Source organism: Megalobrama amblycephala, linkage group LG22 (genome assembly GCF_018812025.1).
Source record: "Megalobrama amblycephala isolate DHTTF-2021 linkage group LG22, ASM1881202v1, whole genome shotgun sequence".
NCBI lineage: Eukaryota > Metazoa > Chordata > Actinopteri > Cypriniformes > Xenocyprididae > Megalobrama > Megalobrama amblycephala.
Window position 1 is genome coordinate 5,131,524 of NC_063065.1, and position 12,180 is coordinate 5,143,703.

General features: G+C 34.7%; 1 protein-coding gene and 1 long non-coding RNA gene across 13 annotated transcripts in view; one reads left to right on the forward strand and one right to left on the reverse strand.

Annotated features, from left to right (window-relative positions):
* The window catches only part of kcnc3b (potassium voltage-gated channel, Shaw-related subfamily, member 3b), a 79,512-nt gene that overhangs the window by 39,256 nt on the left and 28,076 nt on the right, over window positions 1-12,180 (forward strand). For all 12 annotated transcript variants that reach the window (XM_048173918.1, XM_048173925.1, XM_048173927.1 and 9 more), the window contains 2 exons: window positions 7,425-8,406; window positions 10,456-10,644. In XM_048173918.1, the coding sequence (XP_048029875.1) occupies window positions 7,425-8,406; window positions 10,456-10,644 (1,171 nt within the window). The remainder of the gene's footprint in view (window positions 1-7,424; window positions 8,407-10,455; window positions 10,645-12,180) is intronic.
* LOC125257531 overlaps window positions 1-12,180 on the reverse strand; it is a 60,012-nt gene that overhangs the window by 39,231 nt on the left and 8,601 nt on the right. The gene's annotated exons all lie outside the window — the stretch shown is intronic.

Sequence of the window (12,180 nt, forward strand, 5' to 3'; positions counted from 1 at the left end):
GTAACGAGTGACTTTCACACATGCTGTGAGCGATTGCGTTTATTTTAATGTCTCACACTGTACTGTGGTGCACGACGTGTGTGTGTGTGTGTGTGTGTGTGTGTGTGTGTGTGTGAAAGTGTGCGCACACGAGTGTTAACGTGACTCTAATGACGTGTTTACCGCAGCACAGCTTCATCACTGTCTCCATGACAACCGCTGTGCTTGCTTCCCCTTCCTGCACCAAAGACAGAAAGATAGTGAGCAGAGCTCCAGTGCAGCAGAGAGGAATACTCACACAAAATACCATGGTCTCTGGGACATGGTAATGCCATGTTTTTGGCAGTACAGTATAGTTTTTTTTAATATGGTATCATGTAATACCTCATTTTTGGACATGATACTATGATAAAACTATGTTTTGGACATCATAGTATGGTAATGCTGTGTTTTCTGAATATGATGCCATGGTGATACCACATATTTTGGAATGGTACTATAGTAAAACTATGTTTTTGGACATCGTAGTATGCTAATCCTGTGTTTTTTTTAATATGATGCCATGGTAATACAACATTTTTGGACATGATACTATGGTAAAACTATGTTTTGGACATCATAGTATGGTAATACTGTGTTTTCTGAATATTATGCCATGGTGATACCACATATTTTGGAATGGTACTATAGTAAAACTATGTTTTTGGACATCGTAGTATGCTAATCCTGTGTTTTTTTAATATGATGCCATGGTAATACAACATTTTTGGACATGATACTATGGTAAAACTATGTTTTGGACATCATAGTATGGTAATACTGTGTTTTTTGAATATTATGCCATGGTGATACCACATATTTTGGAATGGTACTATAGTAAAACTATGTTTTTGGACATCGTAGTATGCTAATCCTGTGTTTTTTTTAATATGATGCCATGGTAATACAACATTTTTGGACATGATACTATGGTAAAACTATGTTTTGGACATCATAGTATGGTAATACTGTGTTTTCTGAATATTATGCCATGGTGATACCACATATTTTGGAATGGTACTATAGTAAAACTATGTTTTTGGACATCGTAGTATGCTAATCCTGTGTTTTTTTAATATGATGCCATGGTAATACAACATTTTTGGACATGATACTATGGTAAAACTATGTTTTGGACATCATAGTATGGTAATACTGTGTTTTTTGAATATTATGCCATGGTGATACCACATATTTTGGAATGGTACTATAGTAAAACTATGTTTTTGGACATCGTAGTATGCTAATCCTGTGTTTTTTTTAATATGATGCCATGGTAATACAACATTTTTGGACATGATACTATGGTAAAACTATGTTTTGGACATCATAGTATGGTAATACTGTGTTTTCTGAATATTATGCCATGGTAATACCACATTTTTGGACATGATACTATAGTAAAACTATGTTTTGGACATCATAGTATGGTAATACTGTGTTTTCTGAATATTATGCCATGGTAATACCACATTTTTGGACATGATACTATGGTAAAACTATGTTTTGGACATCATAGTATGGTAATACTGTGTTTTCTGAATATTATGCCATGGTAATACCACATTTTTGGACATGATACTATGGTAAAACTATGTTTTGGACATCATAGTATAGCAATATCGTGTTTTTGGACATATGGTGCCATGCCATTCTTTTGTGGTACTATATAAATACCATGATGAATATGGTAATATTACAGTACCACGGTATAACTGTCTCTTTGAACTAAGCTTTGCATCATACAGGTAGGAAGTGACATCATAGCATAACTCATTTAGTTGTTAAATTAAATAGGCAACATTGCATTATATAATAATATTGTTGCATGCTCACGTTTATGTTGGCATACTGTATACTGTTGCATATATTGAGCCTCATTCATGAAGCACATTGTTGCATTAATTGTTTGTAATTTAAGAATGGATTCATGAACAATTTGCACAGAAATTTCTGCTTGTGTTTCATAATTAGTAGGCAGTATTTAGTGTGTAGTATGCAGTAAGCCGGTATTCCATGCATTTCTTGTAAATGTAAATAAATGTTTCAAAGGGTGTAAAGCACTAGAGAGTGTGACTTAAACATGCAACTGGTTTGTCGACTGACTGGTTTCACCGTTTAAGCGGGCAATATGGAGTCTCACAGAGACAGATCATCAGAGAGAGAGAGAGATGCGTGAGAGAGGGGGACCTGGGCAGAGGAAGCTGGTTACTGCAGCAGTCTGTAACTAGGTCAGGTTGAGACTGAAGACAAACAGAAAGAGAGGGGGCTTGTGGGACGAGGCAGGTACTTCATAAAGAGTTGTGCGTTCATGTTCACCTGAAATAAGCACCTGTCCTGTTCAGATCTGTCCTTCCCTATGCTCTCGTTTTCTTTGTTTTTCATATTTCTGATCACATAATTACATATAGTTCCCTTTTTAAGGTGTTTTGGAGTTATTATATGTGCTTATCTTTAATATAGTTTTATAGATGAAATTATGCAGGATTTACTTTTAAACAATTGTCACTCAGTAAATTTCTAGTAAATTTCACAAATAATTACAAAAACAAATAAAAAATTTAATTTTGAAGATAAAATACCAATAATATTTTCTTGCAATCATATTCCTGATTGCATAATTCCAAATATTTCTCTTTTTAAGCTGGTTTGGGGTGATTATATGTGCTATAAATATGTAAATGACACAAATGTGCTAGTCTGTATCTTTGAAAACTGCTTTAATACAGTGCTTTAATTTTTCTCTCAGAAATTGTTAGTAAATTTCACAAATAATTACAAAGAAGCTGCAATTAACACACTGAATTAAATGGGAAATGTTGAAGTAGAAATAGTATTTTCTTTTAAAATGTACTTCAATAACCTTTTGTTTTATTTAAAGCTTCAAAAAATATTTTTTACAGTGTATGACTAAATGGTATTTTCTTCTATATTGTGATGTATATGAGTGAAACGGCTTCTGGAATGAGAATAAATGTAGAGCGGGTCTTGATTTTGATTTGAATTTTCATTAGATGGTTGTGGTTTGCTATTGGTTGATTTCATGTGAGCGACAGGTTGCCCCGCCCTCTCACCAGTAAATACGTCATCAGAAAAGAATAGAGATGTGATTAATCATTTATAATAAATACTGCAATATTACATAAAAACAATCAATTGAACAATTGTCAATTTTGACTTTATTGAAAGTTTAAAATGCAAAAGTTTAGAAATAGAGAAAATATCTTAGGCATAACGCATAAGCTTCCACCATGATAGAGAAACAAGTGTGTGTGTGTGTGTGTGTGTGTTAGAGAGGGAGGTAGATGGTTCAGTACAAATCCTGGGCAGCCTGTGAAACAAAGCAGTCTTGGATGGAGGGATAAATGGAGCGAGCAGATAGAGGGGTGGAGTGGAGGAGAGGCTTTCAACCCTGTGTGTCCTAAATGCCTGGAACATCTCATGCACATGAGTGCTCTGAGAGTGTGTGTGTGTGTGTGTGTGTGTGTGTGTGTGTGTGTGTGTGTGTGTGTGTGTGTGTGATCTCTATATAAATACGTTTGCTCTTTCTTTCTTATCTCAGTGTGCAAAGATTTGTGAATTTGAGAGAGAAATTGCTTGCACAATCAAATGGTTGCATGAATTTTAGCAGCTTAATTGTGAATTAAAAACTTAATTTTTATGAGTAAAACTAATAACAACAGGGTCATTTCCTAAAGGGGCATCAAACACCAGCCCTGGATCTCTGAGTGTTTAGTGGGATTTTAATCTGTGTAAATTTGTGTGTAAATGAGAATTTAGGTGAGAGATTATATGAGACTAATGTAGATCGGAGTTTTCTCTCTCTCTGTGTGTGTGTGTGTGTGTGTGTGTGTGTGTGTGTTTGTCAGGACCTAGTTTAGGTTCTGGCACACTTTTGAGTAGACCAAATACAGAGGAAAGAGTGTCTGGGGACCACAGGAGGGATTCTCATGCTGGAATGATGAAATTATCATTATCATCAAAATCATTGTCATCTTTATTTCAGTTGTCAAACTATAAAGCAATGTTTTTAAACAGATATGAATGTGTATTATAAATTAATATTTCTGTTAACTTTATAAATAATTATGATGCATGATATAATATTATATCGTTAAAAACCCATAAGACCTTCGTTCATCTTCTGATTCCTCCATAGACAGCAATTTAATTACCACTGTCAAGTTCCAGAAAGGTGCTAAAGACATTGTTAAAATAGTCCACGACTACAGTGGTTCAACCTTAATTTTATGAAGCGACGAGAATACTTTTTGTGCGCAGCGGTAATTAAATTAAGTCGGAGAGCTCTCGGATTTCATGAGTAATTAATGACAGAATTTTCATTTCTGAGTGAACTAACCCTTTAAGTTTTAACCATCTTTTAAAAAAAGTGACATTATCGTGTGCACAATTATTTTAAATTCTCCCCTATATATTCACTCAGTTTTAATATTGTGAACTAACTAATATGATTTTCATCTTTAAAACCTGAGTTTACCGTGTTTTACCATGTCTTTCTCTGTGAAGTGATGCTTTGGATTATTTTTAATTGAACTGCATTGATCAAAGAATCTGCAGATCACTTCCTTACAGTGCCACTGATCTATATGTAAAGCTATGATACTGTAAGTCTCCGTTTACACAAAACGTATTATTTTACCTGAGCTCAGCGTTGTACAAATAGGTCATTAGGGTTCATGTGATTTCACAGATATATGAAGCTATGTATTGTCATCGTGGCTATGAAAACTGATCTTGTGTACATCGCGATCAATGTCTGGAGGAAATAAAATGAGGTCAAGGACAGATGCCTTAATACACTTCTGAACGGCAAACTATTAGTTATGCATTAGTCGATATAGAGAGGCAGCATATAGCTTCGACTTTTCCAAAGGTGATTTATAAATATAATTTCATCATATTTAAGATGTGAGGATTGTATGCATTTATCAGAATGTGTTTTATTTATCTGCCGGTACCATCTTAATAATGTTCATTCATATAAAACATAACTTTGTGTAAACATTTTGGATTCCTATTATTCTGTTTTGTTTGCTTGATTGCTTACAATACAATAAGATACAGGTTAGTTTTATAAACCTGATCAAAAAGCATGCATATAAAATAATAATTTACATTTTATTTATAGATATTTTAGCTTGGAATCTAACAGAAAAAATTATATAACATATTATATATTTTATCTGTCATTTTATTGTAAATTCTCATGTCTGGTTGTCGATACACTAAAGGCTTGTTTTGTAAATCTTGTTGAAAAGCAATCAGCTTATATTTAATTTCTAATTTGATAGTCTTAAATCAGTTGTTTGTGAAGTCTTATATAACTGAGTTGAAATTAAGCACTGACATTACTAAAACTGAAATAACGGAAATACATGAACTAAAAAAATCTAATAAAAACAACAACAGCACAGCACAATTACTAAGGGTACGTTTACACAAAAACAATGTACTAAAAACTGAAAAAACCTTCGCGTTTTTCTCGTACAGATGACAACGTTGTCAAAACGATCTTCGTTCACACAAATCCGCGAAAACAACTAAAAATGCTGTATTGTTCATGCCAGGCCAGTAGGTGGCGATGTCACTTTGTAAAGAAACACTACGCACTTATAGACTGAACATGTAATACGCATGCGAACGTCACCGTTTTCACAAATTCATGGTTTTGTAGTTCACACGGCGATGATAACGGTACCGTTTTCAAGCCCCCAAAAAGCCGTTGTCATGTAAATGAACTAATTCAAAATATTAAAGGTGCCCTAGATTCAAAAATTGAATTTACCTCGGCATAGTTGAATAACAAGAGTTCAGTACATGGAAAAGACATACACTGAGTTTCAAACTCCATTGTTTCCTCCTTCTTATATAAATCTCATTTGTTTAAAAGACCTCCGAAGAACAGGCGAATCTCAACATAACACACTGTTACGTAACAGTCAGGATCATTAATATGTACGCCCCCAATATTTGCATATGCCAGCCCATGTTCAAGGCATTAGACAAGGGCAGCCAGTATTAACGTCTGGATCTGTGCACAGCTGAATCATCAGACTAGGTAAACAAGCAAGAACAACAGCGAAAAATGGCAGATGGAGCGATAATAACTGACATGATCCATGATAACATGATATTTTTAGTGATATTTGTAAATTATCTTTCTAAATGTTTCGTTAGCATGTTGCTAATGTACTGTTAAATGTGGTTAAAGTTACCATCGTTTCTTACTGTATTCACGGAGACAAGAGAGCCGTCGCTATTTTCATTTTTAAACACTTGCAGTCTGTATAATTCATAAACACATCTTCATTCTTTATAAATCTCTCCAACAGTGTGTAATGTTAGCTTTAGCCCGTTAGCCATGGAGCACAGCCTCAAATTCATTCAGAATCAAATATAAACACCCAAATAAATACTATACTCACATGACCCGAAGCATGCATGCAGCGTACATGATGAACATCTTGTAAAGATCCATTTGAGGGTTATATTAGCTGTGTGAACTTTGTAAATGCACTGTATTATAGAGTCGCGAGCTCAATGGGCAGGGAGCGTGAGATTTAAAGGGCCAGCAGCCCCTGAATCGGTGCATATTTAATGATGCCCCAAAATAGGCAGTTCAAAAAATTTATTAAAAAAAATCTATGGGGTATTTTGAGCTGAAACTTCACAGACACATTCAAGGGACACCTCAGACTTATATTACATCTTGTAAAAAAACGTTCGATGGCACCTTTAATACTATAATAGTATTTAAATAATGTTGAAATAACACTGGTGTCTGTCTAATGCATATTGTACATGTTATATAATAATGCATAATGTGGGTTCAAGCACAGTGGATATCTCAAAATGAAGTTAAGGTTGTGGGTTTGTGTTCCACACACTTTGGCGTAATGACTAAAGCTTATAAGACTAGAAACCTCCGGATGCTGGTTTGGGTCATTAGCTGACAGCATTGTGTCCTTGAGCAGGGCACTTAACTTCAGGTTACTCCAGAGGGATTGAGTCTGTAATAAGTGTACTGCAAGATAAAAGCATCTGCTTACCGGAACAATGCATGTTTGTTAATTCAGTTCAATTCAAGTTTATTTGTATAGCGCTTTACACATATATGTGCTTGGAATCCAACAGAATTAAATCTTATATTTTATCAAATTTAACTTTTATATTACATATTGTTTTTATGTATTATGAATAAATTATATTATCTTTATATTTAATGGATAATGATTGTGAATGATTTATATATTAATTTTGGGAGCAATTACAACTTGTACTCATAATTATTTACAATAAACAATATTTGGCAGTTCTGAATGTTGTTTAAAAGTTGCCATCATTTTTTGTGTCCTATGCTGAACTCTCTCTTTCTCTTTCTTCAGTATGTGGCGTTCGGATCCCTGCTATTCATCCTCATCTCCATTTCCACCTTTTGCATGGAGACGCACGAAGCGTTCAACACCATCTACAACAAAACCGAGAACGTTACGGAAGGGAACGTAACGAAAGAGGAGATCGTGTACGAGGTGGTCACGGACAGCTGGCTGACGTACGTGGAGGGAGTGTGCGTGATTTGGTTCACCATCGAGGTGTTCACTCGCGTCGTCTTCTGCCCCGACAAGGTCGAGTTCTTCAAGAGCGCGCTGAACATCATCGACTTCGTGGCCATCTTGCCCTTCTACCTGGAGGTCGGTCTGAGCGGACTCTCCTCCAAAGCGGCAAAAGATGTTTTGGGCTTCCTGCGCGTGGTGCGCTTCGTCCGAATCCTGCGTATCTTCAAGCTGACGCGTCACTTCGTGGGCTTGCGTGTTCTCGGGCACACGCTCCGCGCCAGCACCAACGAGTTCCTCCTGCTCATCATCTTCCTCGCTCTCGGCGTTCTCATCTTCGCCACAATGATCTACTATGCCGAAAGGATAGGAGCCAGTCCGGACGACCCTACGGCGAGCGCGCACACCAACTTCAAGAACATCCCCATTGGTTTCTGGTGGGCCGTGGTGACCATGACCACCTTAGGCTATGGAGATATGTATCCGGAGACGTGGTCGGGAATGCTGGTGGGGGCGCTGTGTGCCCTCGCGGGCGTGCTGACTATCGCTATGCCCGTTCCCGTGATTGTTAACAACTTCGGCATGTATTACTCTCTGGCCATGGCCAAGCAGAAGCTGCCCAAAAAGAAGAACAAACACATCCCGCGAGCCCCGCAACCCGGCTCACCCAATTACTGCAAGCCGGATGCCCTCGCAATGGCTACGGCCTCGCCCCAGAGGATCCTGGGTAACGTGCTGGGCGGCGTGCTGGGGTCGAGCGGGCTGGCGGGCGACTGTCCTCTAGCTCAGGAGGAGATCATAGAGATTAACAGAGGTGAGATACAGAACAAATACACACAGATTTTCTTGTGCGCCACAAAAATCCTTTCATTGGGTGTTTTTAAACAAATTCTTTCCATAAGAATTTTTTATAGGTTTTGGTTATCTTTTGTCAAATGTTTTAATGATAGTACTGAATTGCATTTACTGATCCAGCACTCTAACAAATGGGGTAAAAACAACCCAACTTTGGGTTGGACAAACCCAGCGGTTGGGTTAAATGTTTGCCCAACATGCTGGGTATTTTATTTAACTCAACTATTGTTTAAAAATGACTATATGTCTGGCTTAAAATGAACCCAAAATAGGTTGGAAATTAAAAATCAGACACATAATTACTAGAGGCAACAATAATAATCACAAGGTGAACATTTATTAATAAGTAATTCAATAAATGTTTGTTTAATTATTATTCATCAAACTTATTAATAATTGTTAATTTATTAAACATATTAATAAATGTTAATTTCCAACATACTTTGGGTTCATTTAACCCAACCACTGGGTTAAAACAACCCAATTGCTGGGTTTGTCCATTTTCAACGCAACTTTTTGTTTTTAACTTATTAGCTTATTTTAGCTTATTTTAGCTTGAAATATATAAACATTATGTATATATTAGCTTGGAATTCAACAGATTTTTTTTTTTTTAATATTATATATCAAACATTGTATTTTTGGGCTGCACAATCAATAATTGCAATTAATCTTGCCCAAAATAAAAATCTGTGTTTACGTAATATATGTGTGTGTTCTGTGTATGTATATTTAAATACACATACATGTATATATTTAAGAAAAATTTTATATTTATATGTAAAAAATTTATATTTATATATAATATAAATTATATATAAATAAATATATATTTATTTATACATACATATATTTCTTAAATATATACATGTATGTGTATTTATATATACATACACAGAACACACACATATATTACGTAAACACAGATTTTTATTTTGGGCAAGATTAATTAATTTTTATATTACATATTGTTTTATGTATTATAATATAATATAATATAATATATATTTGTTATATTTATATAGCTTTTTTTATTTATATAGCTATTTTTGGATAATGATTGAATGATTTATTTAGGCTTAATAAATATTATATATTATATTGATAATTTTATTTTTGCTTATTATATATTGTATTATATTTGTATATATTAATTTCTGTGAACATAATATTTTGAAAATGAAACTTCAAAGACATCTGAATATAATAGAGATATCTTGGAGCTGTGTGGGAAAACATTATTGCATTGTTAAAATGTTGTTAAAACGGTACAATGCATCATAATGTTTTTGCACTGTACAACAGCGCGTGTGTGTGTGTGTGTGTGTGTGTGTGTGTGTGTGTGTGTTTCTCAAGATGCACTGCTCTTCCTGCTAAGGTCATGTCTATTATCAATTATTCATTGTTTTTTTAAATCTGCAAGTCTCTATTAGTTCTATAAGGTACAGGAAAGAAAAAAGGCAATGCATAACCTTGCCTAATATTTGATTTCTTCTTAATATCTATAACAACTAGTCAACAACTATCTATAACAAAGTATCATAAAAGTGCTCTTTGCGATTAATGTGTTATACTTTACATTTTCTGACTATAAATATGAAAATATAATATATATATATATATATATATATATATATATATATATATATATATATATATATATATAAAATGTGAATATGCTTTGTGTGAGGAACAGATCACAAAGTTCATTTTTCACTGCTACAGAGTTAGGATGACTTATGTGAACAAATCAGTGTTTGAGACAGATCATTTCAGTGAATCGATTGAATTAGCTCTCAGAACCTGATTCACTTCTCAAATTCAACTCACTGACTCAAGAAAATAAAGTCATGCAGGTTTAGGACAACATGAGTGCAACAGTTAGTCAATAATGCCACAGTTTTTATTTTTAGGTGATCTTTAACTTTAAAGAATATTAGTTTTTCTCTGTAATTCTCTGTCTTCCTCCTCTGTCTCACTCTCTCTGTTCATTCACGTCTCTCTTCAGACTCGAAGCAGAACGGTGACGCAGCCAGTGCCGCTCTAGCAAACGAGGACTGTCCAACAATCGATCAGGTTCTTAGTCCGGACGAGCGCAGCCCGATGGGCCGAACACAAGAGCGCTACCAGCAGGACAGAGCCTGCTTCCTCCTCAACACGCGAGAGTTTCGACCCACTGATGGGAATGTGCGGAAAGGTACGTTTAAACGCCTCGGCAAGCGAGTTACACACACATATTCACACGATCATGCAGCGAAGGGAAAATCAGTCTCTGCCCAATCCCAGCCTCTGTGCTAGATATGATAGATCCTAAAGATCCCTTTCTAACATAGTTTGCACACAAGCGTCCCAAAACAACCCCCAAAAAACCTGCCCATCTCACACACTCCTGTCCATCTCTCTAAAAATACAGATTACATAACCACTAAACATCTCTGGGTGTTTTCACACTTGAGTGGTTTCAGGAGGCTGAGAGCATTTACAACAAGTTTGGCTACATGTCGAGTCGAGTCAGTTTTAATGTTATAGTGCTTTTCACAATACACATTATTTCAAAGCATACTGTATACTGTATTTATGCAGATAAGGTTGGATATGTTTATATATCCAACTATATATATAGAGCTGTGCGATAATATAGTTGACATTTTGCGATGAATTAATCAAGCAATCAGTTGAGAATTGCAATTTAGTTTATGCATATGAACAAATAAACTGTGAGCAGTGATTGAGCACTTATATTGTGCATTTTGAACAAAAAGCATGCCAGGTTCACTTTATATTCTCATTTTCATAGTCAAATACTTAAGCTGTTTTGTATGGAGCATAAAAAAATGTTATACATTTGCAAGCAGCAATTCACAAATCATAATCTAATTCATATTCACAAAAATGCGATTTGCAAATGCCCAAATGAATTTATATTCACAAACTACAAATGCAAAATGCAATTCTTAAATGCACAAGCATGTTTGCACATTTCTGAACATTTGTTTGCTGAATCTACATTTGTGAATCATCACTATGAATTTTTGCACTGCAAAAAAATGATTTTACTTCTCAGTATCTTTGTCTTGTTTTCCAGTAAAAATATCTAAACTTAAATGACTTAAGATATTAAGTCTTGTTTTATTTATCAAAATGTATCAAAATGAAGTGAGTTTGTGCTTAGAAGAAAAAATATGTCAGTGGTATAAAAATAAAGTAGAAAATACACTTCATTCTAAGGGGAAAAGTATGAAAGCTTATTTCCGCCATGAAATACAAAATAAAAAAGGTAATTGCAACTTTTTTTTTTCAATATTGTGAGTTATAAAGTCAGAATTGTGAGATAAAGTCAGAATTGCGTGATAAAAACTTGCAATTGAGAGAAAAAAAGTCAGAATTGCAGCTTTTTATCTTGCATATTCTGACTTTTTAACTTGCAATTCTGAGAAAAAAAGTCAGAATTGTGAGATAAAAAGTTGGTTACCTTTTTTTTTTTTGTGGCAGAAACAAGCTTCCATAAAAAAAAATATTATATCTTACCCCATTGACAAAGTTTAGTTTTTTTTTAAGCATAATTATAATAAGAGTTATGAAATGCTGTTTGCAAATATATAAGCATTTTTGTGAATGTGAATAAGCTTACGCATTTTATAAATGCATTAATTCTGAGACTATTTTAGCTCCATAGTTTAAGGTATGTGGTATGTGAGGACATGAGCAGCTCAGGCTAATGCAAATTTTAATA